The sequence below is a fragment of the Trypanosoma melophagium genome (genome assembly GCF_022059095.1).
Source record: "Trypanosoma melophagium isolate St. Kilda chromosome Unknown ctg1segment0, whole genome shotgun sequence".
Taxonomy (NCBI): domain Eukaryota; phylum Euglenozoa; class Kinetoplastea; order Trypanosomatida; family Trypanosomatidae; genus Trypanosoma; species Trypanosoma melophagium.
In genome coordinates, this window is record NW_027125132.1 from 1,169,187 (window position 1) to 1,196,935 (window position 27,749).

The window sequence follows — 27,749 nt, forward strand, 5'->3', positions numbered from 1 at the left end:
CCCTTTTGTTTTCTTATTTTTCATGATGGCATACAGACATAACAGTTTGGTTTATTGCTAATAATAAGCAATCGATAGAAGGAGAAAACAAAAATATAAAAGAAAGACTTTGAAGCTCGTAATAGTGAGTTAACGAAGTAAAATAAGATGACAAATAAAGAAGACTCAGCGGTTACAGTGGACTACACTTGCGACAATCCCCTTTTGGCGCTTTCCCCATTGGATGGACGATATAAGCGCGTTACCACTTCACTACGCGGTTACTTTTCTGAGTATGCCTTTTTCAAGTATCGTGTTCGTGTTGAAGTGGAGTACTTTGCAGCACTCTGCAAGGAGGTCCCGGCAATAGTTCCGCTCCGTGGTGTCACTGATGATCAGTTGCAGCAACTGCGTGAACTCGCAGTGAATCAGTTTTCCCTTGCTGACGCCGAGGAAATTAAGAAGACTGAGCGTGTGACAAATCACGATATCAAAGCGGTGGAATATTTTTTAAAGGAACGCATGAATAGTTGTGGTCTGGCGCACCTCTCTGAGTTTGTACACTTTGGCCTGACTTCACAGGACATTAACAACACCGCAATTCCAATGATGGTTCGAGATGCAATGACATCAGTATACCTTCCAGCTCTTGATGGCGTTATTTCTGCACTGGAAGACAAACTCACTGAATGGGATGTACCAATGCTCGCACGCACACACGGCCAGCCAGCGTCACCGACGAATTTGGCGAAAGAGTTTATGGTGTGGATTGAGCGACTGAAGGAGCAACGTCGACATATTTTTGAAATCCCTACCACAGGCAAATTTGGTGGTGCAACTGGAAACTTCAACGCACATCTTGTGGCATACCCATCAGTGGATTGGTGCGCTTTCGGGGATATGTTTTTGTCCAAGTATTTGGGACTCAAAAGGCAGAAGTACACAACACAGATTGAACATTATGATAATTTGGCTGCCTTGTGTGATGCTTGTGCACGGGTTCATGTTATCCTTATTGATCTTTGTCGAGACGTTTGGCAATACATTTCAATGGGATTCTTTCATCAGCGTGTGAAAGCAGGAGAGGTTGGGAGCAGTGCAATGCCACATAAAGTGAATCCAATTGACTTTGAAAATGCCGAAGGAAATTTATTCTTGGGTAATGCTATGTTAAGCTTATTTTCATCAAAATTACCTATATCACGTCTGCAACGTGACCTAACCGATAGCACTGTACTTCGCAATTTGGGTGTACCTCTTGGTCACGCTTGTATTGCCTTTTCTTCTCTTTTGCGGGGCCTCGATAAGTTATTGGTGAACCGTGAGACAATTGAGAAGGACCTCTCTAATAATTGGGCGGTGGTGGCAGAAGGCATTCAAACTATTCTTCGCCGTGAGTGCTACCCAAAACCGTACGAAGCTCTAAAGGATTTGACGCGTGGTAATCATGATGTAACGGAAGATACAGTATATAAATTCATTATGGGCCTTACTGGTATATCAGAGGATGTGCGGCGTGAACTGCTGGCTATTACTCCTTTCAATTATGTGGGATATGTCCATCCACACATGTAATTTTTGGAAAAAAAAAAAATGAATATTGCAGAGGCAGAGTGCCAAAAATCCTAGGGTGATAAAATTCTGGAAGAAACACGTAGAAGAATAACAAGGAAAAAAGAGAAAACAAGATGTTTTTTTCCTTTGGTGGGGGGTTGGGTATCCAACTCTCTAACATCTTTATTTTTCTTTTTCTCTCAAGCTTTCTCTTTTCGATTGCACTGAATCACTCTTTTGGAGCGGATTCTCTGAAATGGGGATGTCGGTTCGTATACTGTACTTCCGAAAACTAAGGATATGGACCTACCAATGTATATACTACACGTATATATATATATATATATATATATATATATATATATATATATATATATATATATTAAATATGCTTTTTTTTTGTTTTCACGGGAGTTTTCTTATGTATTGCTATAATTTTTTGTTTTTTTCCCCATTTTCGCCTTTTTTTTCCTTTCGCAATTATTTTCCATGTAAGAGAGAGGATTAACCGAAATAATCATACTCAAGGATAAAGTTAACGGAATTTAAGAATGCCATTTGTAAGCAAAAAGGGAGAGAGTAATTATGCGATGGGACCCCGCAACGTGGAGGAGCTCTCAGCCCCCCCGACAGAGGTGGGTGTTCTTGACAATGCCAGTATATTTTCTGAATCCATGGAGTTCGACGCTGCTGAGAAGAAGCAAGCTCCAGAGGCCAATGGAGAGGAACATTACGAAGATCTACAACCCCTTCCACGCGGGGTTCACAGTGACACTGAAACAGCCTCCGTTATGGAGCGCGATGTTGAGGAACCTCACGTGCATGAGCAGCATGCAAATACCGCCATAAAGCCACGCCACACACCAATGCCTGCGCCAGTGCGATGGGAACCGATTTCCCTCACCGTACCACGCGATGACCCAAATGATGAATTTGATATTGGGACAGCGAAGAAACCAGTGTTTGAGCAACCGGCAGATAATAAGTCAAAATATGTCTTTGTGAACGGTGAACCCGATCTAAAGGGTGAAGTGGTCTCATGTTTTGATGAACCAGGATTGCTTTACCGCATTGTGGATAAGAAAAACAAGACGTGGGCCTTCTATAATGACAGCCTTGCCTTTGAGGTACATGTCGCATGTACTTTTGGGAAACACTCAAAAATCGAAGCGTTAGAGAATACTACAATGCATCGTGATGCGAATGGAGACTATGTTGCCGAAGTTGTCGTTTATCCAGCTGAGACAGAGTTGTTTACTAAGGGATTTGTAAATGGATTCAGCAGCAGGATGCGTGCATTACCGATATCTGAGGAGTATCTTTCCGAGCGTCAATTGTTACAGTTCACCAAGGTTGTGGAGGTTGAGATGCAGAAAGTAAGAGCTCTTGTTGGTGAAACTACCGATGCAACCAAGGTATTGGAAGAATGTGTAAAACAAAATGTACCATTTGTGGATATGGAATTTCAACCAATACAGCATTCTATTGAGGCAGGAGCGAAGAGGCCATTGAAAATGTTGCCTTGGTTTCGCCCACGGATGTATTTAAATCCAGCTCTTGTCAACCAGGTGCGACTTTTCCGTAAAGAAATCGTCCCTGGCGATGTGCTACAAGGAGAACTCGGTGATTGTTGGTTTATGTGCGCTGTTGCGACTCTTGCAGAGTATCCAGAAATGGTTCAGCGTATGTTTCGCCACCCAAATGGTGCAGAAGTAGCTCGCCAAGAGAGGGATGTTGGTGCATACCGTGTGACACTCAACAAGAATGGACTGTGGAACAGCGTAATCGTTGATGACTACTTACCAGCTGTGGGAGGAAAACCAAAATTTGCCAGCAGCAGCGATCTTTGTGAATTGTGGCCTTCAGTTCTTGAAAAAGCCTATGCGAAGTTGCATGGTAGCTATGGAATGATACAATCTGGAGATCCTGTTCATGCCCTCACTGATATGACAGGTTGCCCTTCTTCGCGTTTCGACGACGCCTTTACCAAGGCTCATGAAGACGGTGGAAAAGATCTCTTTCAGGAATTACTACGCCAACACAAATCTGGATACCAGCTCTTGTTGACAACCCCTGGAAAAGCTCCAGCCTTTCTTATTGGTACCAACACACATGGTAATGCTTTCAGTAATGAACCTGAATTGGAGAAGCTTCTTGGTGGAACCAGTCTTATTCCTGGGCATGCGTACACAGTTGAAGAAGTTTACCATTTTACTGATGCTGGTGACCTAAGATTGATGAAGATTCGCAATGTTTGGGGACTTTGCAAAGAATGGAATGGTCCATGGTCTGCTGGAAGCTCTATGTGGGAACAATACCCCCAAGTGGCGGCAGCTTGCAATTATGCAAACACTGATGACAAATCTATTTGGATGGATTGGGAACACGTGCTGAAGTACTTTATTGGTGGTGGTGTTCACTTCCTTAACGAAGCGTATGACTACCGCGTCCCAATAATCTTTTCCGATTGTCGTCCATCACTTGTTATGGAGGTGAGTGTGGATGAACCGGTGCGGGTTTTTATTACACTATCCAATGTTGACTATCGTGGATTGTTCGCGGATGGTCCAGATGACGAAGTTCACGAATATCCACCGTTGATGATTTCTCTCTCTTCTACACACGATGACCAGGAAGGAATACACAAGGTTATCCAAAACTCCTCCGCGGATGCTGCAGACCAGTCATCGGAGAAGTGGACTTTCATACAGGCACGTGATGTCAGTATGGTGTGTGAACTGACCCCAAGACAATCACCATACCTTATCATCCCACGCATGATGGAGACGGAGGAAACCACAAGTGGCAGCAAGGCGTGGTTCACAAACCTGCAGGGCAAAGTCCATCCGCTCCACTTCGTCAATTCCCACCCCAGCGACGGCGACGCGGCGGCGGAGGTGCCAGTCGTGTTCGGCCTCCGCTGCGAGCGGCCGGTGAACGACGGGGGTCTCCGCGTGAACTTCCGCCGCCTCGAAGACGACAATGTTGTGTTTGAGAACTTCCCAAAGTTCCCGGCCGACACCGTGGCGGTGGGCGAGGCGTACTACCAGGTGCGGGCACCCAAACCAGGGTTCGCCGTCGAGAAGGTGGGCCCATCCCTCTTTTAAGCAGCAACGCCCTCTATGAATGGATGAAATATGTAATCATTTACATACGTACACACCACCATATTATTTACGATGATGAAAAAAGTGCCTTTTTTTTCAGGCCAAACAAAAAAAAAAAAGATGTGTAACAGCAGTTATAATAAGAGTAGCTGTCAAATGACAGTGGAAAAAAAAGTAGGGAAAGAGTTTTTGACAGGGGCAGGGGGTGATGAAAAAAAAAAAAAAGGGAAAACGTAATGAGAATTTCTTCTCCTTTCCTCTCTGACAATGCAAAAAAAAAAGAAAAAACAGAAAAATGAAAATGTGTATAAAAAAGAAGGAATTTTCGGTGGAAGTGAGGAGTAAGAAAATGGATAGATAGATGTGAAAAGTATAAAGAAGACTTTCTCTCTCATCACCTCTCCCCCTCCCCATATTTTCATCTCTTTTTTTTCTATGCAACTGCGATTTTTTTTTTTTTTAGTATAACTGCATGTATTCACACTGATAAATGGATGGGAAGGAAAAATATTGTTGTGCAACTGTATCGAATGGGTGGGTCACGGGTATATCATAAGAAAAAAAAAATGGTGATCGTTGTCAATAGTAGTAATTGTTTTCCATTTCACCGTTTGGCACTCATTATTTCCTCTCTCTTTTTTTATTTTATTTTGATCTACCCTTTGTGTATGTGTTTTTTTTTTTTCATGGTGGACAGATTCGTCAGAGGAATAAATGAGTAGGTTAAATCTCTACTGCAAACTACATCATCTATCTTTTGCAACATCACACCTCTTTTGTGTCTGTGTATGTATGTGCTACTCATGATAGCTTCTGGTATGCTTTTTTTTTGTTCGTGATCACTCTTTGCCCTCTGTCTTCCACCTTTTTTTTAAAATCTTAGTAGAGTTTGCCCTCCTTGAGACAGGGAGTGAGGTGGGGGTGCAGGCAATTGTTTCTTTTGATTAATTTACTATTCAAAGAGTAGGAACCAAAGAAAAGAAATTTAATATTACGAAAATGCAGGTGCAGGAATTTATTTTTTATTTTATTTTTTTTTTTTGTTTATATCTTTCTGCACCTCCTTCGCACTGTGAAACGTCTTGTCTGCATAAGACGAGAACGAGCGAATTGGCGTGTACAAATGACACTCTTTTAAATGAGCGAAGTGCAAGGAAACAAAACACAAAAAGAAAAAAATAAAGTGCATTTTTTTTTTTTTAGAGCTTTTGAGCAATGTGGTGAAATTAAGAAACTGTAACCTTGTCAAACTTTTCTTCCTCTCCTTATATATCGGATTTCTCCCCTTTTTTCCAGTTTGTTTATATTTATTGGGTATCCGCGCAATATTTACGATGTTAGGGAAATGAGGAACACGTCGAAATTTTGGTGACTTTTTATATCTTTTTATTTCTATTGGTTGCTTCTTTGTCACTCTCTCTTTCTCCCCTTGTTTTTATATATTTTTTTGTTTTTTTCTTATTACGTTTTTTTTTATTTTGGTAAAATGAGTGTATTGGACCATTGGTGGCTGATTCCTTATTAATGCGGAGCTACAAAACATGTTGTGGTAGTTACGGGTTTCACTGTACTCTTTTTCCTTCTTTTCTTTCTTTTGTCCATTTCCCTCTCTTTCTTTCTCTCCGTTTTTTTCTTTTTTTCTTATAGGTATTAGGAGGGTAGCTGAAGGTTAGAGAGAGAAGGCGTGTGATATTACATTAGTAAAATAAAGAGAAAATATCGAGAGATACTGTCACTACTTTTATTTCATCTTTTTTTACTAAATAAAAAAGTTTTCTTCTTGGAAAACGAAAGAAGAAGAAAAATAACCATAAGTTTCTTTTTATTATTACTTCGACGTCACTGACGAAGAATATAGCTAAAAAAAAAGGAGATAGAGTATAATTCAGTGAGGTTAGCAAATAATTTCCTTCCTCGTTTCGTCTTATTTCCATATCGCTCCTGTGAGGCAGAGTGGGTTTCCCATTTATCGAACATGAAACTCCACTGCCTCAGTTTCTTGATAAGGCCGTTGCCACTGCTGCTATATTTGATGGTGTTTGTAGTTGTGGTAGTGAATGCCCTTGACGTACGAGAAAAATCTTCTGCGCTCTTTTGTCCGGTTGGATGGACATCGTCTTCATTGTGGTTGTCTGTGGACAATGACGCAATGTGGTGCGTAAAGCCACAATCCTCTCTAGTTACCCCATCTGAGGTAAACGAGGCGTGCAAACATATATTTGATGTAGATCCACCGCGTGATAGTAGCGGAAGTTTATACACTAAATTAATACCCCAGGCAGTTTCCATTCATTCTGAAGAGCAGAATACCTGGTTACAGGAACTTTTGAACCCATTTTTCCTTCAAGTGGGTGATTTAGTGGTGCTCAGTGGTGCGGCAGGATTTGGTGATATAACTTGGCACTATGGTGACACCATGAATGAGACAGCACCAACTTACACACACTTTTCTCCGTCAGTAAATTGGCAGAATAGAAGTGGGTGTATTGCAATGCGACAAGATGGATTCTGGGGCCTGGTAGATTGTTCATCGCCGAAGAGGCCCTTTGTCTGTGGAGTTTTCCTGCACACCACCACCACCAATGATAACAATTCCACAGGTAATGACAGTAACAACTCTGCCCCCACAACACAGGAACCCACAGAAGTTGTTCCTGAAGAACCTCCTAGGCCAACTCGACCTCCTGTACCGTATCCACCATTAGATTGTATGAAAGGATGGTCGCCATACTATGACAAGTGTTATCGTCTCTTTACAATACCAAGAGAAACAGGAGAAGAAGGTATGAGTCAACAAGAAGCTAGGCAATACTGTGAGGCAATACATCCTCATATTACTCTTACTGCAATATTGAACGAAAATGAAGCTTTATTTGTTGATCGCCTGGTTAAAGAATTGGCGCAAAATCATGCCCAGAGTTTATCTCAATTTCAAGTTTTTACTGGTGGTATTTTTACTTCACATGGGTCAGTGGGTGTATGGTATGAAGACTCCCTCTGGTATGATGATACGGATTTTGCTCTTACTTTCCCTTCGAGTCCCACTTGGCCCACACCTGCCAATCGTTTATACTCCAATTGGGATGTTGGGGAACCAAGTATATCTTTTGGCTGTGTTGCAGTCGTTCCCAATGGCACATGGCACGCGGTTGATTGTCGATTATCCCTTCCTTTTCTGTGTTCATACCTCAATGATGGATCTGTTATGGTGGAGGATCCTACTGTGATGCCGGGTAACAGCTCTGATTCTTCCAACGATGGGGAGTCCACGACGACGACGACTGCCCCCGCCCCACCGTTGAATATCTCGTGCCTGACGGACTGGACGTACTTCGCCCCCACCCGCCGCTGCCATCGTCTCTTCACCGATCGCAGCATCGCCGCGGCGGATCTCGAGCAGCGCTGTGGAGATCTTCTCGCCGCCACCGCCGCCCCCGCCAGCGCCGTACACGCCGCCGTCATCACAACCGTCGAGGAGAGTGCCTTCGCTGGTCGCCTCGTCGCCGCCGCCGGCCTCCCGCGGGCTCTCGTCGGCGTGTCGTACACCAAACGCGGACTCGCCGGCCTTTTTCTCGACGGCGCCACCGCCTGGCGGCCAAACCTCGCCGCGAGTCTCTGGGCCCCCGGACAACCCACACGCGACAGCGGCTGCGTGACGATCGGCCCAACAGGCGCCTGGGCACACATCCCCTGCGGCGTACCCGTTCCAGCGTACGCATGCGCCTACCACGCCGGAGACGTGCAGCCACTGCCGCAGCCAGAGCCAGAGGAAACTCCCTCACCTGTTCCAACATCTTCAACCGAGGCCCCAGGGAGTGAGGATCTGCCACTTAACACACGCATCACTTCACTCGCCGGGGCAGGGCACTTGGTTGTGGCGGCCGGTACTGTCGGCATCTACACTGTAGTGGGTAATGGCGGTTCGACTGATGGACTCTTGCTCATGTTCGCACCAGACCTTTCAGAGGTAATTGCGGGTACTGAATGGGTAACAGAGGGTGTACAACCATCACCATGTGGAAGTTACAAGAAACAGGAGTATATTTTTGCCGTGATGCAAGGTGTAGTGACAGTGTCTCATCCAAACGAGACGATGCGGGGTCGTGTGTGTATCTCCCAAGACGGACTACAATACGTACCCGCAGGAAATATAACCTTTGAGGTTGTGGATGTGCGTTTGCGTGGCCTTATTCCCCTTTCACCGGTGACTGAAGAGGAGGAAGAGAAGAAGATAGAAACAGTTAAAACTAGTAAAGATAAAACATATGAGAGTAAGAGTTATGATGTGGAAAGTCAAGAGATTGGGATTCCATTAGGATCCAGTGGTATGTTAAAACCGGTATTTTATCAAAATAGCTATCAAAGGACAGCCGAAATTCGATACTTTCGGTTTTCATCTTCTGCAGACTGCGTGAGCGGTGGTTACACTCTTTTCGGAGGAAATCTCTCTCTTGTTCGAAATGGAGAGAAACAGCTCGTTATTCCATACCAGGTTGCTGATGTGGTTCCAGTTAACAAAAGTGGACTTGAAAGGTTACATGATCCTTCATTTGATGAGGAACAACCACCCACGGCATTTTTTGTATGCGTTTCTGCCTTAAGAATTAATACCGAAGTTTCTGTTTCGAATGTCACTATGGAAGGACACAACATTAGTAACACCTTGCTAACTTCATTCTTTAATTCTAATCACGATATTGTGAACTATGAAAAGGATCAGGCGATAGAAGGCATAACAAGTCAGTCCAATAATGGGAAACCTCTTTGGATTTACACAGTGGTTCCAAATATGCGAGTATATATAACCCCACCACATGTTGTAATTCGTGGTATGTGGGTTCTTCCTCCCGCTATACGTGGTGATAGTGATACTGCTACTTTATTACTATCTGAGGCGTCAAAAAGAACAGTTGTTGTACCACAGTTTTCATCACCTATCATTGTATTTGATGGTGAAGGATTACAAGATGGTATGACACTCTTGTTATCTCAGAAAGTTTGGGGATGTTCTCGGCAACAGCTAGTGCCGCATCGTGATCCTAGTAATCCTGCGATACCAGATGAATTGGATACCATGATTGCTGTTAGTACATTGAATGTATCTACAACAGCTGCAAATATTAGTAGTGGTGATACGCATAACAAATTTGTTGCGTTTGTTCAGCTGAATTTAAACCATACAGGAATGTGGGGTACAAATGTCAGTGAGGATATTCAAACATGGCAGGTTTGTTTTGCATACACTCCACTTTCACGTTTTAGACCTCTTTCAGGAATGAATATAATGGTCAAGCGTGCAAGTATCTCTTCTGTTACAGCGCATGATGGAAATGGCAACAGTGTGAGTAGTGACGTTTATCGGCAGCTGAAAATAGGTGTGGGATTTAGTGGTCTTTTGAGGTTCTGGGGTTTTGATGTGGGTATGTGGTCACCAAGCACACTTAGTACTACAGTAATTGCATTTGCAATGTCTCCACCAGGAAATAGAGATATTTCTGATCCAATTTTTCAATGTAGTAACTCATCTCTTTTCTACGGTGATCGCACTTTTAACATTGTTGTACCACCTAGCACCGCTACTGGTATTCAACGAACTTCATTTACAGAAGGGACTACACAGGATGTATTTCAGAAAGAAGAAAATAATATTCAAAAAGCAGCCGCTGTGATAATTCCACCGGGATTTCTGCAGGAAGAAACTATGCGTCGTATGCGTGTTTGTTTGTCTCTGCCTTTACCATTTCAGAGTAACAATCGTGTGTTCTATCCTACTAGTGCTACTCTTGATGTCCGGCCTGTTGAAGTTCATTTTATCGGACCGTATGCTGCCAGTTTTCCTAATTCAGCATCAGAAGATCGTATGACAGTTGTAGAAGTTGCTGAAAATTCGAACGATCTAGTATTGCCAATTTCTGGCTATGGTTTAAGGGAGGACATGGTGCTATTTCTTTCAGAAGAACGTTGTTACCCGCGACTTGGAGAGGGGGATGGGGATGATGATAGTGTGTGGAGATATGTAAACCGCATCAGTCGTATGAACTTCACGATTATGCGATTTTACGACGTACCTCTCAACTTTCAGCAAATAGGATCTCTACAGGGTTCAACCAAAGCGGGGGATGTGTTTATTACACTTAACACCTCCCATACGTCATCTATAGTAGCGGATCGCGTGTTTGGAACATCTCGTAATCCTCTTTTTATGTGTCTCTCTGTACCATCTACGCATCGTGCGGTGTATCCACTGGAGTTTAAGTTTGTTGTACGCCCACCTCGTGTGACTTCTATTCGCATTGCACACCAGTTGCCTATCCAGAAAGATAAAGAAAAGGCAACCATGGTAACAGAAACAGACGAAAGAAATGAATTAAATGATTCACCAGTTTTGGTATATGCATCATTTGTTGATCTTGTTGTAGAAGGATTCGGTCTACATGATCAAGAGACAGTTTTTGTACCCGCAGTTAATTGCAGTAATGTGACAAGTTTTCTATGGCGAAGCCCTGTTCGTACCTCGGGAGTTCCGTCAATGGTATCTAGTCCTCTTGGTAACTCTGATTATGATTCATCGTCCTTATTATCGCGTTATGTGAATCCCTTGACATCTATGTCTTCATGGTTTCTATCACTCTCACAGGCGCACACGACACGTATTGGTGCGTTTGATCCAGGGAATGGTATTATTGATCGTTTTCAATGGTGTGTGCGATACAGGGATGTTGACGCGTTTGAGACTAGTAGAGGTAGTAATAATAAAAGAAGAAGTGGTGTTAGTAATAATTATAATCAATATGGTAAGAATATTAAGGATTATGCAGATGACCGGGTATCCACCCTAGCGGGAGATGATCATGACTGGAGAAGTGGTTTCGTACCAGCAGGTATTCCATATCAACTTGTCATACCACCGGCAGATGGTTTTCTCTTTGGGAACCGTACAACAAAGCATATTACCCTCAAAACGCGACATCCGACATTAGGAAACTGGGAAATGATTCAACTGGTTGGTCCTCTTATTGATCATACCAATGCGTTGGGAAATCCACTGTTTATGTTTCTCGCTGAAGAGCTTGTTCCATGCAAAAGGCTCAAAAACTATTTTATTAACACAAATGATTCAGATCGTTTTATTATGGCAGTCAACGGATCTGCTGTTCTTTTACCAAAATTGTTAACCAATACTGGAAGGTTTAAACTGTGTGGCAGTGCCATCTATCCTGAACGACGTTCCTCAGAGGAGGGGACAGAGATGGCGTTACAATTCTTTGAACTTAGGGGATTACGTATCGATTTGGTAGAACCCGTTTATGCAGTCTTTTCGCTGAACGGTACTGATTACGTCACCGTAGAGCAAGGACAAGAATGGACCCTACCATTAAGTGGATCAAGTATCTCAAATAGGTCTATTGTACGGTTTCGACCTTTGGACGCCAATTGTAGCACACCTATGCCTGATGGATTGGACGATGTTATTGTGCGTGATTTTTTTGAAGGATTGAAACTTTTCGATGACGTTGTCTGGTCTTCAGAATCGAAAGAAAGTGAAATGAAGAAGAGTAAGCATCATTATATTGTACTGGAACGCGATTTTCTTAGAGGACTCTCAGTACAGAAACATAAACTTTGCTTCAAACCTGATCGTTCTACAGAGTGGTTGGCTTCTGGTGTAGTATTAGATGTACACGAGCACATTCGTCAGCCTACACGATACAATTACTTTGCTGATGATGGAAGCGAGGACGTTATTTCTGTAACGGCACTTCCACCCACAAAGGTTGCGCTGGAATGGCTCACACACGAGAAGGATACAACAAATATTGTGGGAGCTGTTGCCCGTGAGGTGGCAGTAGCTCTCTGGTGTCGTAGTAAAACTGTAACAGCAGAGAGTACAGATAATAATAATAATAATAATAATAATAATAATAATAATAATAATAATAATAATAATAATAATAATAATAATGGTATGACAGGAGCAGTGCCTTGTGGGAGTTGGAGACGTGTGATGTTTGTACGCCCCCTGGACGATGATAGAAACCCATGTTTTGTCGATTATGAAGCTGTACAGTCAGACATTGTGCGTGGTCCATATGTACTGGATGACGGTATTCTCACCATCCCGCGTGGGGTGAGTCGTAACGTTGGTTTTTACCCTAACACCACACAACCGTGGATTATGTGTTTGGAGACTGCACCAGAGCGATGGCGGGAGCCAATTTACCCTTTTGTGCAACTGCAATTTACAACACCCTTTCCAGTAGGGTTCCGTTATCATCCTGATGATTCTAGCAACAGTTCGGCAACTTTCTTTGGACAAGTGAATCGAGATATTAACGCTGACGCCAACCACATTGATGCGGAAGGTAATACTACACTGTTTTTACATATTGAGGATGCTAGTAAAGTAGTTTACTTGAACGGTTATGCTATTCAGCGTGGATTTAAGATACGTTTTGGGTTAAATTGTGATAATAATATTGATTCTGAAGGTTTAAATGAAAACCAGACAATAGAAGATGTTGTTTGGCGAATGCAGCGTCTAAACAATACACTTCTCTATACGGTTCCGCTTACTATTGAAGATGATCAAGGTGTTTTCCTTCTCCCTTCCACTCACTTCTCCAGACTGGAGGAAATAACACCGATGTGTCTTTCAACTGATAATGGTACATCTTACAAGATGACTAATCTTTCATTGACGGTGCTGTCATCGCAATTGCGGCATGATGTACCCAAAGATGAGTCTCATATTTCTGAAGTTGCATTTCAACACACCCTTGTTGTGCCACGCTTGAGTAAAGGGGCAGTAAACCTTACCGATATGCTTACTGAGAAACGTATTGGTAATGTAAATAAAACCAATTCTAAAATTACTCGCTTTATGGTGGGTACACGTGTAATGTTTTCTTCTGTATGTTACGAAAACCGTGAACGACTTCCTATAATTATTGTAACAAGTCCAAACTTAATCACACTTACAGAGACACACACTAGTGTGGCTAGTAACGTTCGATTGCATATATGTATTAGTACTGGAAATAATACAGATAATGTAGTAACTACTGCAGCATTTCGACCATCTGGTATCTATTTTCGTGTATTGGATATTGCTGTGTCATCTATTGCATTACACAAGACTATTCCAAGCACTGTTGCAGAAGAGAACGGTGTTCGTCATATCATTGTTCGTCGCAGTACCGAGTCTATGCTTCTCTATGTTAAGGTAGAGCGGAGTGCCATCGATAAGAAACCTACTAAACTAACAGAAGTATCCAACTTATCGCGTAGCGTGGAAGAACGGTATATTGACATGCTAGAAACTCCTGGTGCACTGGTACTTTTCCGTTTGGCAAAATTCCGTTTGGGGAAGCCCTGTGTTATGCCAGATCCAGAGAAGGAAGAAGCTACTGCTAATTTTCTTACTGCTGTAACGGCTACATTTGTAAATGATACTTTGCGTGTAATGGCACAAGATGGAACCTCAGTAGAGAATGTTGTGTTGCCGTTGCATACGGCGAAGAAAGAGATAGTAGAACCTTGGTCACCCTTCTCTTTATGCTTCTCTGTAGATGGCGGTCGTCATTACCTTTCTGTTGGTATTTCGTACGTCTCTGTGACGTGGGCGCCAACATTGCGTGTGAAAGTTCCTTTACAGGATGAGGACGAGGACGAAGAAGAAGAAGATGAGAACTATCCTCAAGGAGAAAGGAAAAAGAGTGACTATCCGGTACTCTCCACCGTTGTACATTTGTTTGAACAGGAAAGTCTTTACGGTAAACTTGTGGATATACGTTATAATGGTTTTTCATCTTTTACCAAGGATACACCGCTAAATCGTTACATGGGTAGTTTTACAGCAGATGTTCTTTGGTCTGGCTTCTTGGAAGATGCTGGGTTTGTGGTTGGTGGTGAGGTTTACCTCTCGGCTTCAATGGTTGGGAAGAACAAGGAAAGTACTGAACTGCGTTTTTCCGTCAATTATCGCCATCGAGATATTGCAACAGGATTAACCATGCAACTAAAACCCATGGCTCTTCGCTGTATGGGTGAAGTGCCAACTACTTTTCAACAACTTCATCCTCGGTCCAATGGGTGGCTTCTACCCATTGCGAATCCATGTGGTCGCAGTATTCAGGCTGGTACAATTCTGCGACTTGTTGACGTGAATACTGTTTCTTGCGACAACCCTGAATTGGTCGAACACAATTTTATCTTTGATGCTATCTTGATGAAACCACGTGAATGGTCAGGTCTCAAGATAACTCCAGTGATGGCGCTTCAACTTCCACCTGCTTTGCGTTACGTTCCAGATAAACGATATAAAGTTTGCGTAAAGAAATATAACCCTTCCCATATTGGTAAAGGGGCGATATTTATTAATACACCTTTGGAAATGGAGGTGACTTCATCCTTTATTGTGAATGAAGTTGGTTCAATAAAACACGGAGTACTTGCTGCATTTATGGGGGCTGAATCAAGTTTTGCATTACGGGGATCTGTTGTTCCCTTTATAAAGGATATCCGTATAGCCTTTGTACCGATAATATTAACAAGAGGTAATATTAATACTGTAGCTACAGAATGTAGAAGAGGTTTCCAATGGCGTTTAGAAAATAAGAATGCTAAGGCAACATCGTTGCCTATTCTGTGGAAAAAATCTGAGTCATTTAATGTACATTTATTCCCAGAAGATCTTACTTCTTTTACGAAGCATAATACTTATCGTATATGCTACAGCGTTGATGGTGGTCTAAGTTTCCGTGAAGCTGGAGATGCACCACCATTCCTGTTGTTAGTAAATCTTTATCCTACTATATTGGGTATGTCGACAACGAGGGAGAAAGTTTATGATCGCAATACGGTGACACCATCCGCTCTGCGTCTGGAACGTTTTTTTGTTCATGATAATACATCATCTATTCCTGTTTCATCATATGCATCACCTGCAAGAGTCACATTATTTGAAGATCGACCACCGAGCTACTACTACAATGCAAGCATGTGTTTTGTTGGAAATGGTATAGGAAAAGGAAGTGGTCGTGAGGCAGCTACTGCAGTAAAAGCATTAGCTGTTGCAATACTTCGAACAGATATTTTTGGACATGTCTGTGATGGGAATAATTTAACATCTGTGATTAAAGCAAGTGAGGAGGTTAATCCCAGCTGGGGTGACCATATTCTGAATCCATTAGCACATCCGATATTTGTTGTAAATGCACGTAGCGGATGCCTCTGGGAGTATACTCCAGGTGATAACGCTAGTAACAATAAGGGGAACAGGGTTGAATATAGTAGTAGTAGTAGTAGTAGTGTCTTGCGGCATGATTGGCTGGTTCACACTGCCGCACTACAAACCGCAGGAGGACTCAGTATGCAGGTACTAATAAATCGAGCATCAACTGCGGAGGAGCGTTCGAGACGGGAATCCACTTCATACCTTGTTTGTACATCTATAGACGGTGTCCATTTTTACAGTGCCAATGCACCGCTTCAGGAAAACGTTAAGAGCGGAAATAATACTTTGGAATTGTTTATCTCTTCGCTGACAACTGAAATACCACGTGAGGCGGCCACCCCATTAGAGAATATTAGTCGTTTACCTCTTGTGCTGCGTCTTGATCAGCATATCAGTGGTTCATACTATGTACGTGACTTGGCTGTCGTTGTTGTTCTTGTCGTACGCCCGAATTTGACTGCTGCTAATGAATCTGTGCGATTGGAGGGAACCCGTGAGGCACTTGAACGTTTTCAGAGAAAAGTTGCACTACTATTAAAGGTGGATCCCGCTATCGTTGCAGTGCGCTTAGAAGATCATGGTGCGGTCTCTGCCGCAATCAACGTAAAGGAAGAAGAATGGATGGAGTACCCAACATACACGCTTTCTCTATCCCTCCTAACCGACACACATGCTACAACTGAGGATTTAACAACTGCAGAGGAACAAACAGGAGATATCATACCATTGCCAGAATTATTGCTGCGTTATGTCAAGTTACTGGATGACAACAATACACAGGTGTCTCTCTTCTCAACTTTGTTGTGTCCTGGTGTTTACGAGAAGGGCCTCGTGAGGGTGTGGGCACCGTATGTGAACTTTACATTTGGTACTGGGGTTGATCTGCATGCAGCTCTTCTGCAGCACAAGAGCAAACTACCTAAAATGCCCGCCGAGGAGTTAGCATGGCGAACCCGCTTTGCTGCTATCCCACGCGCCACCCTCGTCGCGGAGAACATCCCTGATGAGTCGTCAAAAAACCCATCGACGGGAATATCCTTATGGACACTATTGTTGCTCATTTTGCTACCCGTCTGCCTCATTGTGGGAATAGTAATTGGATGTAGGCAACGCGTTCTATTTCAACCACCAAGGGAGGAGCCGAGAATGAAACAACAACATCGGGCAGAACGACAAAACGGCCACCAGTGAGGGAGCAAGGTAAGATATCAGGAGTTGCAAGTGAGCAGGAATAGAAGAATAAATAAATAAATTTAATGGTGGTGTGGATGTTGATGTCGATGTCAGAGGTTAAAAAAAAAAAAATGAAGGATTAGAGCCCTGCTGTTGTATTTGTTTTGTATTTCTTATTTTTCTTCTCTTTTTTCGTGCGCGTACACCCCTGTTTTCGTCGCCGTGTGTTATTACTTCCGTGACATCTTTCTTATCGGGAGAGATTTCTCAAGTCCTTAACACATGTGTTTTTTTTTTTCGTTGGAAGCTTTGGGAGAGTACGAAAAAAAAAAAGAAACTCATATTCTCCCCATATTCGTTATTTATTTATTTATTTTTATGAGTTTTAATCGGGGTCTACTACATTATAAGTCTCACTTTCTTTCTCTGTGAGTACGTGCGTGCCTGTTCCTTGTGAATGCCGTTTCTTTTGGCCTTGTCTCTTTCTTTGATATGCGCTTTTATCAAACAATAAAATGGTATGTTTTCTTTTCTTTTCTTTTTTTGTAAGATATATTGCGGAGAAAGGTAGCAGATACGATACAAGTAGTTCTACACAGACGCGGAGGTTTTGAGGAAGGAATTCATTATCAAAAACAACATAAATAAGGAAACCGTAAGATAAAGGTTATACCTGACAAGTCGTATCGAGTAAGTCTAACGACGAGGCAGGAAAGTGAAATACTTATAGTACAGTTAAGAACAATAACAAGTACAAAGAAAGAAAAAAAAGAAGTTGCACAAATGAGGCAGAGGCGTACACGCACGGAGTCTATGGTGCAGCGCTTTGCCAGGACGGCCATCAGTGAGGGCTTTGATCTCTGGGACAAGGACTATCTCTTAGGTGCAATGCGGCTGTTCTTGTTTAAGGGTGAGACGGCCCCACCGTTCCAGGTTGGCCCTTGTATGGATGCCACTGGTGAGATTCTTATGCAGATGGAGGAGTATGAGGATGCGGCTGAGCAATTTACGCTTGCGGCGGAGAAGTACGCGCTTATTCAGCGTCATGATATGGCACAGTTAATGCGTATTAAGGCAGCGGAGTGTACGCAGGGTCCTGAGGAGGCGCTGCGTCAAGTGACGGCTTACATATCGGAGCAACGAGAGATGACACCTGCCCTTGCCCGCGCCCACGCATACCACGCCCAACTCTTACTGAAGACGGCGAAGGATGTTGGGGCTGTGGCGCCTGAGGCTGTTGCCGCTGCCCGTCTTGCTTGCGATAACTGCTGGGACCGCGTACATGTGGCGCATCTGACGCTTGGCGATGCTCTCTGCGCTGCCGGCCGCCCGTCGGAGGGGTGTGAGGAGTACGTGCGGGCGGTGGAGGCGAACGGGAACTGCATGGCGGCGCTGGAGCGGCACATGTCCGTCTTGCGTGCCCGACTGCGGGACGCGACCGACGAGGCGGTGCAGGGCGGCCTTCGGTCGGACCTCCTGCAGCTGCTGGACGCGGCGATCGCCCTCCACCCCCGCCCCGCGCTGCTGCGGGAAAAAGCGTTTCTCCTCAGCGAGACGGCGGGCGACGCGGCGGCGCTGGCGTTCCTCGACCCCCTCATCCGCCACCCGCCGCCGGAGGAGGCCGACGCGGCCGCCGCCCACACCGTCGCGACGCTTCTCAAGGCGAAGGCCGCCATCCTCGCCGACAGCGGCAGCATGGGAGAGGCGCTCGCAGCCGCAGAGGCCGCACTGCGGGAGAGTCCCGGCGACGAGGAAGCTGCCGCCATCGTGGCAGAGATACAGCAAAGCGTCTAGAAGACACAGAGGAATCCACGAGAGGAGAGGGGGTGGGGGAAGGAGATAAACTTGTATGGAAAGCGAACGAAAGAAAGAAAAAAGAAGAAAGACCTGGAGTTCTCTCTCGTTGCACCCCTTGGCAAAGAAGAGAGGAGCGAAAAGCAAACAAAAAAGAAAAGTAAGCAAAGGGGATGTAGAGAATACAGAATAATATATATATATATATATGCTCGGATGTGACAAGCGTGTTTTTTTTTTTTTTTTTTTGCACGTTGTAGGCAAAAAAAAGAAAAAAAGAGGGATAAAGAGACCAGGAAAGAAAAAAAAAGTTACGGAGATAGGTACTGTGCACGTGCTCTGTGGAGCTAAACACGCTTTGTAGACTAGAATAAAAAAAAAAGAGGATACCCACGCACAAGTACGAACAGGAACATACTTCCAACAGAGCCATGGTGGGGGGTTACTGCTTCGTCCGCTCTTGAAACTCTTTTGAAGTCTCTTACATATCGTTGTTCTACTTTTTTGTTTTGTTTTTTTTTCCCCCCTTGCAGGCAGTGGTGACAACAACAAAAAAAAAACGACGAAGAATATTAAATATAAAGTTAGATGAAACAAAAGAAAGCAGCAGTCGAAGAAGAGGAAAGGGAGAGAAGTGCCCCATGTATCCGCTTACAGTGCCTGTGTTGTATAAGTTTTTTTTTTTTTTTGCGAGCAAAAAAGAGTGTGAAAGAAGAATAAAATTAGCACTACGCTGAAAGAAGAAAGGGAATAGTTGATGATGCAATGTGCAAATTACACGCTTTGGTTTTTTTTTTGTTGTTCTTGTTGTTGAATGCTGAGTGAGACAATTTTTGCGGAAATCAAGAATCTTGTGTGTGTGTGGAATGGTGCTTGCGATAGTCAATGTAGTAGACTCGACATTGTGTTTCATTCACTTCTTGTTTCGTGATGTTTCATTTTGTTTTGTTTCATTGTTTTGTTTTTCTTTGTGTTTAAATGTTAGGCCTCCTTCATTCTTTCTTATTATTCCTGTTTCTTCGGTATTACTGGTGTGCTCCGTTGCAGATGGTGAATGTGTTGCATGCAGTTTTGCCATCTCTCTCAATACTTCTTCCTCTTATGTGGGAGTTTGAGTGTGAGTTTGTATATGAGTACGTGTGTATGGGCTACCCACTGTGGGTAAATTTTTTGTTTTGATTATTTCTTTATTCCTTGTTGTTTTCTTCTATCCACAAGTGATACTGTGTTTCTTCACTGCTCTTCTTTTTTTTTTTGTCTTCTGTTACCTTCTTCTATAAATACACACCACAATGGAGTCAACCAACAGCAACAAGGTGTTTTCGCGGTAAAAGAGCCGATCAATCCACTTTTAGTTGAGAGTTAAAAGGAAAGGAGAGAAGAAAAAAGAATAAAAAAAATCACAAAGAAACAAATAAACAAAGAAGGGTGCTGGTCCGTTTGTTCAGCTCTTGACTCTTTTTTTTTTACTCCTCCCTCTCTCTAGTCATCGTTTTTATTTCTGGTTCGTTTTTTTTTTTTTTTTTTGTTTCATACTTTTACTCAAATTTTTTTTTGTCTTCACCTATTCTGTACCTGCAACACACGTACCTATACACTAACACTAACGAGGAGAGAAAGACACCCATCGCCTTTTACACTCCTCGTGTTTATTGTACCCGGAACACTACTAAAGGAGAAATTGAGTTCAGCTTGAAGAGTAACGGGCTCAGAAACGAAAGTAAAAAAAAGGGGTGTGTGTGGTCAAGGTGCAATTAAGAGTTTGGATTCTTTTAACTGGAATTCTTTTCGAACTTCACACGCCCCGTTTCTTCACTGCCTCTTTCTTTTATAGTTTTACTCTACCAATTGTGTTCTTTTTGTCGTCGTATTTGCAGCGGGGTTTTTTTTTTCTATTGTTCCCTTCCCCACCAAATTTTCTCCTCCAACTTGCCTTGCAATGATTGGGTCATCGCCATCGACGAGTCCGAAGGGGGCAGCAGCACGTATAAGTTCTTCACCAGTTAGCGCTGCAGAGGAATGTCCTCCCACACGTGCTCTTACTACTTTTACTGCCACTACCACTACGGCGGCGGCGGGGGCAGTTGTGGGTTGGCGTGCGGCTTCTCAGGCGGCTTGCGCCTCCAGCTCTGCTCTTGGCATCGCGCGGGCACTGACGGCTCCCACTCCTACTGCGGTATCAGCAACAACTGTTATCACAAAGGAACGGCAGATGTTTCCATCCGCCCCTGCATGTGCGCAGCGCGCTTCGAGAGGAAAAACAACTTCTATACGGAGCGATTTTACTACATCAGGCAGAGCTGAGAGCACGTTTAATGTGCCTCAGCAGCGAATTGACAGTTCACGTGTAATGGGGTTCTCCTCAGAGGGTGTAATTTCTGCCCATGGCGCCTCTCGGTTGACTTCATGCGCGATTACCAGTTCTCTAAGTAGTGGTGGTGAGAAATCTTTGCGTGCATCGTTGAGTCGGCGTGGACTTTCGGTGCACGCGGCGCCATTTCAACCACGATCCTTTACAGAACTTAGTACATTATCTTCAACACTGGAGCTGCCAGAATTGGGAGATCTGGCTTCTTTTCGAGATGCCCCGTTGCAGAAGAAAGAGAGTACAGGGAGCATTGTAACAAGCAGTGCTTCTGGTCAACAACAGGGGATTCGGGCAACAACAATGGAGTTTCCCCGCACCCCTCTTGCAAGGGAAACCCCATGTTTGCGTCTTTCTATCCCTCTTGGGGCTTCTTCTGGTGTTGCGGCAATCCGTTCACCTTCCTCGTCATCCCTCGGTGCTGGTGCTGGTGGTGTCGGTGGTGTTGGTGAATCTATGCAGCGGCCAACTCCTCTCTATCCACTTTCTCCTGGATGTCCCAACAACTATCAGCAGCAACGGCCCGTTCCCACCAGTGGACCCAGCGTTGCCAGCAACAGCAGTGGTAGTGTTGTGCATCCGGCGGATGTGAAGGATGATACCTGTTCTGATAATATCCGTCACATCCGTGTCCCCTTTACAGATGCGGAGGCGATGGATGAAGCTGCGATGCTCCATTTACTTCGAGGAAGCAGCAGTGATAGTAGCGGTGGCGAAGAGGATGATGACGATGAGGATGTTGTTTATATGACTCAGCAACAACAACAACAAGTGTTTGAATTGGCGACGGTGCTTCCCACAAACTTTGAGGTTTACCATTGTGCTGGTGGATATTGGGACTTGGAAGGGCCGCGTGCTACAACACGGCGATTTATCCGCCAACGCACCTCTTCCACTGCGTCTATCACTGTAAATGCACATAGTACTGCCTCTTCTGCGTGTATTCCCGGGAATAGTGTTTTTACAGACCGTGGTGGATCTGTTTATGCTGATGATGATGATTATGATGATGATCTATGGGAGATGAACAGCAGTGCTTACGCTGACAGCTTGGATGAGGCACAGGTGGAGTGGATCGAAGAGCAGCTACGCGCGAAGGAAAACCCTGACGGTTTTTTCTTTTAGCAAGTCTGCTCTTTTAAAAGTGATACGGGTTCACTGAGAGAATAAATTGGGAGCACGACTACTTCTGGCACTCTTTCCTGTGGCATATTCCTCCCTCTGTATGCATATTTATATTTATCTAAATGTCAGTTTCTCTTTGAGGCTGAAGTCACATGGGTCTTTCTCATTTTCTACAGGCACATTTGATGGAAGTTGTGAAGTCCCAGGTATTATTATTATTATTATTATTATTATTATTATTATTATTATTTGGATACATCTAAGATTTTTATGTATGCATGTATGCTGGGAATGCGGTGCTTTTGCAACATATGGCGGCCTACATATATTCGACCCGCTGGCAGTAATAAGTAGAAAAAAAATTTCTATCCCCAGCAAACGCTGTGGAATGAGAGGGGTGGGAAAAGGAAACGAAAAGAAAAAAAAGAATGGTGAAAGGCAGAAAAGTGGAAGATTTAAAGAATAGTAACGAAAAGAATATATATATTCTAGTCCTTAAATTTTTTCTTTATTTTCCTGGTTCTTTGGATTGTTCTTTTTTTCTTTTCTTCGCCTAATTCCTTTCCGTTGCCCGCCTGCTTTTTCTTGAAGGGGTTCCTTTCTTTAGGGAAGAATTCCAGCTTGGCCGCCCCCGCCGGCTCCGGAGAGCGGGGGGCGCGAGCGAAGGAGCAAAGCGCAGAGGGAAGAGAAAAAAAAAAGAAACGTGAACAATGCGAGGGCCTTTGGGAGGATGTGGGGGAGGGGTTTTTTGGCTTTCAGCGGCGGGTCGCGGCAAAAAGGGGCGGGGAAAGAGGGGGCCGAGGAAGCGATGATGCGCACGAAAAAGGAAAAGCAAAATCAATAAATGAAAGAGGCCCAAGGGGGGGAAATAAGGACCAACCTTCCTTTTTATTGTTTCTCCTCTGCTTTGCTTTTCCAAGGCGGGGTTTCTTAAAAAAATATTCTTTCTTTTCCTTTTCGCTGCTGGTGGAAAAAAGGGGGTGGTGAATTTCCCCCCCTCTCTCTCTCTAAAGTTCCTCTGTGGGTGTGGGTTTGTGGCGCCCGCAGCCCGCGCGTCTGCGATTCGCACTTTCTCGGCGAGGGCAGGCCGTCCAGGGCGCCTTCGCTTTTTTCCCCATTTTCCCCGAGGGTCTTCCGTTTTTTTTTTGTGCCGCTGCTCGCTCCGGGTGAAGGTCCGCCCGGCCGAGGGGCGGGGAAGGTTCCGCGCCGAAGCCTTTTCCCTTTTTCCGCGCGGCGGCGCCGGCGGAGCAGCCCGGCCGGAAAGAATAAAAAAAAAAGAAAAAAAAAGGGAAAAAAACAATGGCGAGGGGGGCCGCCGGGGTTCAAAAGGCGAGGCGGGGCACGAAAAAAAAAAAAAGACAACAAGAATGAAAAAATAAAAACAAAAGAATCGGGTGGGCCCCCTCTCCCCCGAAACTTCTTTTTAGGGGTCGGCCCGTGCCTCTCCGGGGCTTTCGAGCGTTGCCGCGGGGCTGGCAGGCAACATCGAAAGCTCTTCCGCCATAGCGGGGTCAAATACCACGGGGTAAAAAGGCCCTTGGATCAGAGCTCCCGCTTGAAATTTTGTTGTGTGCGGTAAAAGGGGTCCGTTCTGGGTGGCGTATGTTTTTTCTCCCATATAATGTATGAAACAGCACCGCACCGCATCCAAGGAGCGATTCCCATGCGTAGCAAAAAGCGCCAGCGGATGAATGAGAAGGGCCTCACCGCGCTTCATGTCTACTGTTACCGGTGGCGTGTCCATGAGAACTTCGCTTTCTTCCTCATTTATGATCTCCCAAATGGTATTTAACTGCTGCGCTTCGTCCTTTGAAGGATCGTATGGAACCGCCGGAAGCAAGTCACCATTTCTCCAGCGATGACTTCCGGGAACCAAACAAGGTGCGCCGCGGTCTTTATTCATAGCATCTAGCGCAATCATAACGGTTACGTGATTGACGGGTTTGGTGTGTTGCCACCGTGCGTAGTTCTGTTGCCAAGGAACGCTAGGTCCCCTTCGGGCTTCTTTCATAAACACTTCATCATACCAAAGTCGAACAAGCGAATTACCAAGAACTTGCGATGCGGCAACAGTTATAGTAGGCAAATAAATAAGATCATGCATCCCCCATGCAGCCCGCCACTGCCCTTGGCAGTAAAAAAGAGGGCCTCCTGTCAAATCGGCCAAGGAAGTTGCATATAATTTCTCTGTTTTTGGGTGATGCTCAACATTATTGGCAAGTTCATTAACCTCATCTGCAAGTTTGTCAATTTGCTGCGCATCTAACACTGGGTGCGGTAGTTTGACGTAACCGAGTTGGTGAAAACGTTCCACAACTTCAGGAGCAATAACAAATTGACCAAATTCGTCAACATCAGGAAGAGTCCCATACAAACACCCTAGGGCTCCGTTAAGATCTTTCAGATCCTCTGGTAGCTGACCGCGGAGGAACTTCAACACATAAGATTTCCATCGGCACGAAAAAAACAACGGTGATGTACCTGATCGCCGTGCAATGCTAGGTGACGAAAGACGCCTTAAACAAGAATCAACTAGACGGCTAGAATACATTCCAGTAGCGAGTAGTTAGCCCCAGCTTCAGAGGAAAAAAAAAGGAATCAAAAACACCAAAAATGAAACACAAAAAGAGTTTAACAAGACGCAAGGCATTACAGCTCAGGAGGAAAATTACAAGAACCAGGAAAAGTAATACAACCATCTTATTTTTTACTTCTTACTCGTGGGTTGTACTTCGCCATTACACTTACAAACATCATTCGAACCAAGCACCACACAACAAAGGATAGAAATAGATCAACTTTTTACAAGCCTTTTCCAATTTTCTGCAACTTCTGTTTCTTCCACTTATGGAAATATTTCTTGTTTTCTGATTCATTAGCGGTGATTTTCTTTGACAACTTCTTTCCCCGGGAAAGCAACCGAATTTCGTCTTCCGGAGCGTGCCCACCTGTGCGTGGGACCTTATGCGGGTTCAGGGAGGCCTTCATGGCTGCAGTTGGCGCAACCTCATTCTTGCGCCGAACCAGGAACTTTCGTTTATCCTTCTCTTGCTTAACAAGGCGACGGAGTCGCGCTTTTTGAATGTCAAATGTGTTGAAACACGCAGCTGGACGCAAAGCCTTTATACCCCGAAGAAAAGCGTCAGAAGGATGGGTTAGATTTCTCTCTGGACGAAGCGCGTTATTCCACCACATCACCTCCTCTTTGTCATCAGCAGCTATGGAGTAGATTCGTGACAGATGCTCATTATACACTCCATCTGTGGCATTCTTTTGTACAAGAATATTAGTTCCCTTAATAAACTTTTTCCTCTCATGTGGAAGAGCATCAAATCCCATATTTATCTGTTTAACACAATAAGAAAGAAATCAAAACAAACTCCTATTCGTTTACCAACTCAGCTCTACATCGCGAAAAAAAAAAGAAATAAAAAGAAAAGAAGAATTCAGAGAGAAAAAATTTTATTTAATCTTCAAACATCCAGTAACCACTACACTGTTTCCGTTGTACCCCACCCTAGAAGGGCAAAGGAAGCAAGAAAACACGGTCCAAAAGCAACATAAAAACAAAGCAAAAAACAAAAAACAAAAGGGAAACACAAAAACACACACAGCAAGCAAACATCAAGAACCCACCACACACCTCTACACTACCTCTGGAAATGCTAGATTCCCCAACCGCCCTTCCCGCAGTAGCACACACCAAAGAAACCAGTATTAATTCTTTTTTTTTTCACACATATAATATATACATATATACATATTGTAGGCATCTTGCACCTCTAATACCACATAAGAAACCGAGTGTCCCGAATCCCATTTTCCCTGAACCTCCGCTGGTCCACGAGACCCAACTCAACTGTGGCGTCCGTGCGCATATACTCTCAAACGCCACCCCCTCCCTTACGGCACGAAGGCGCCATCGTAGCGCAATTCCTCTCCTGCGGTGATGGAGCGCCGCGCCTTCATCATCACGCAGCGCACACCGGGACGACTGAAGGTGCCACTGTTGCACACCTCCAAGTTGCTGTGCGTTGCTGTCGCCCCGCCACCCATGCTCTGAGCTCCCGCCCACGAGTGCGGCTCGTCTGGTTCATGTGTGAGGGAATTGATCGAGAGCACCGATGCCGCCGGCGACCCGCCTTTTCGGAAGAATACCGGATTGCGAGGACCGTCATGCGGTGCCCCTGCAGCGAAAAAACGTGTACAGGCATCCTCCAAATGCAGAAAGATCCGACACAGTGCTCGTAAGCGGTCCCATCACAGCCACAGGGGCGGTGTACTGCCGGCAGATACGCTCCCACCCCTCACGGTGGTGTTGAGGAACGATGTCGTCAGCACCAGCAGTGAGGATGCACCTGGGCACCACACAGTAACTAGACAGGCAGAAATCCCACAGCTGTTCCATGAAGCGCCTCTTCCCCAGGAAGCCCAAAAGTCGACCGAAGGTCCACACAGAAGGATTATGCAGCATGTCTGATCTGAATTCACCGTGCTCCTCCGCCAGCCACACCAACAGCGACCCTCCATCCATAAACAACTTCGGGTGACGTGTGGCACGGTGGCCGCTGCTGCACGATTCTGTCATGGGCTCATCCGAGTGTTTGCTCGCCCACATCCGGCTGAAACGACCACTACTATCAGAGGCGAGGCTCTGGGCGGCGTTGGGGCTCACAGAAAGACTAAAGGCCACTGCCTCGTCACGCAGACTTGTTAGGATGATCTTGTTAATGGCAGACAGCAACCCCACCGCACGGTCAAAACCACGGCGAATGTTCTGTGTCGTTGAGGTCACTGCAGGTAGGGCCTCATCGCCGTTTTTTTTTGCCTCTCGGGGTTCGTCGTCTAGTAGTTCCCAAACAGTGGTAGGCTGAGCCAGGTTTGTATCAGCAAAGAAAGGCACTCCAATCTGGTGGAGTACCTCTTCTGCCAAAGCAAGTCCGTGGGCATCATGGTGGTCTGACGGAGCTGTTCCGTAGCTGGTAAAGCCCCTCAACGCGTAGCGGCCGATGATCGCCTTTATGGATGTTGATCTCTCACGACAACAGTAGTCAGGTTCAGTGAATCCCTTTACTTCTCGGGCAGCTGGTGGAAGAAGCAGAGAGAGGATATTTGCGACGAGGCGACTCAATACAAGGAGTGCTGCGGTTATGGCGTATGGGGCCTTATCATGAATGGCCTTTTCAACTGCCGCATAGTGGCACTTGAAGGCAGCACGGACGCTTCGAATGGCAGTGCGGCATGTCTCAATTGAGCTCGCGTAACGCTTATCTTGCTCTGCCGCTATCAGAGTATCATCAGAGGACATGTCAGAGTCACGCTGCGGCTCGCTGTGCTGGACATCGGCGGATTCCAATCTACATTCCGATCCTCCGCCATACATGCGACGGCGGCGAATAGCAACCAACCCACGCAC

The 27,749-nt window shown here is 44.8% G+C and overlaps 8 protein-coding genes across 8 annotated transcripts; 5 read left to right on the forward strand and 3 right to left on the reverse strand.

Moving 5' to 3' along the window:
• Positions 1 to 147: 147 nt before the first annotated feature.
• Positions 148 to 1,554, forward strand: LSM04_001955 (Adenylosuccinate lyase PurB; the record flags this gene model as incomplete). Its single annotated transcript, XM_067335757.1, has 1 exon — positions 148 to 1,554. One exon carries the CDS (start codon positions 148 to 150, stop codon positions 1,552 to 1,554), a length of 1,407 nt encoding a protein of 468 aa, XP_067195026.1.
• Positions 1,555 to 2,084: 530 nt separating this feature from the next.
• Positions 2,085 to 4,640, forward strand: LSM04_001328 (Peptidase C2; the record flags this gene model as incomplete). Its single annotated transcript, XM_067335758.1, has 1 exon — positions 2,085 to 4,640. The coding sequence occupies one exon, from the start codon at positions 2,085 to 2,087 to the stop codon at positions 4,638 to 4,640; it is 2,556 nt and encodes an 851-aa protein (XP_067194983.1).
• Positions 4,641 to 6,615: 1,975 nt separating this feature from the next.
• On the forward strand, positions 6,616 to 17,067 carry LSM04_006802 (uncharacterized protein; the record flags this gene model as incomplete). The annotated part of the gene is made up of 1 exon (XM_067335759.1): positions 6,616 to 17,067. One exon carries the CDS (start codon positions 6,616 to 6,618, stop codon positions 17,065 to 17,067), a length of 10,452 nt encoding a protein of 3,483 aa, XP_067195312.1.
• A 765-nt stretch (positions 17,068 to 17,832) lies between these two features.
• LSM04_002362 (uncharacterized protein) lies at positions 17,833 to 18,843 on the forward strand (the record flags this gene model as incomplete). Its single annotated transcript, XM_067335760.1, has 1 exon — positions 17,833 to 18,843. The coding sequence occupies one exon, from the start codon at positions 17,833 to 17,835 to the stop codon at positions 18,841 to 18,843; it is 1,011 nt and encodes a 336-aa protein (XP_067195048.1).
• A 1,939-nt stretch (positions 18,844 to 20,782) lies between these two features.
• LSM04_007543 (uncharacterized protein) lies at positions 20,783 to 22,333 on the forward strand (the record flags this gene model as incomplete). Its single annotated transcript, XM_067335761.1, has 1 exon — positions 20,783 to 22,333. One exon carries the CDS (start codon positions 20,783 to 20,785, stop codon positions 22,331 to 22,333), a length of 1,551 nt encoding a protein of 516 aa, XP_067195355.1.
• Positions 22,334 to 23,756: 1,423 nt separating this feature from the next.
• LSM04_002872 (Phytanoyl-CoA dioxygenase) lies at positions 23,757 to 24,884 on the reverse strand (the record flags this gene model as incomplete). The annotated part of the gene is made up of 1 exon (XM_067335762.1): positions 23,757 to 24,884. One exon carries the CDS (start codon positions 24,882 to 24,884, stop codon positions 23,757 to 23,759), a length of 1,128 nt encoding a protein of 375 aa, XP_067195078.1.
• A 251-nt stretch (positions 24,885 to 25,135) lies between these two features.
• LSM04_003829 (uncharacterized protein) lies at positions 25,136 to 25,672 on the reverse strand (the record flags this gene model as incomplete). The annotated part of the gene is made up of 1 exon (XM_067335764.1): positions 25,136 to 25,672. The coding sequence occupies one exon, from the start codon at positions 25,670 to 25,672 to the stop codon at positions 25,136 to 25,138; it is 537 nt and encodes a 178-aa protein (XP_067195136.1).
• A 564-nt stretch (positions 25,673 to 26,236) lies between these two features.
• LSM04_009360 (uncharacterized protein) lies at positions 26,237 to 27,716 on the reverse strand (the record flags this gene model as incomplete). The annotated part of the gene is made up of 2 exons (XM_067335765.1): positions 26,237 to 26,577; positions 26,630 to 27,716. The coding sequence occupies 2 exons, from the start codon at positions 27,714 to 27,716 to the stop codon at positions 26,237 to 26,239; spliced, it is 1,428 nt and encodes a 475-aa protein (XP_067195474.1).
• Positions 27,717 to 27,749: the final 33 nt, after the last annotated feature.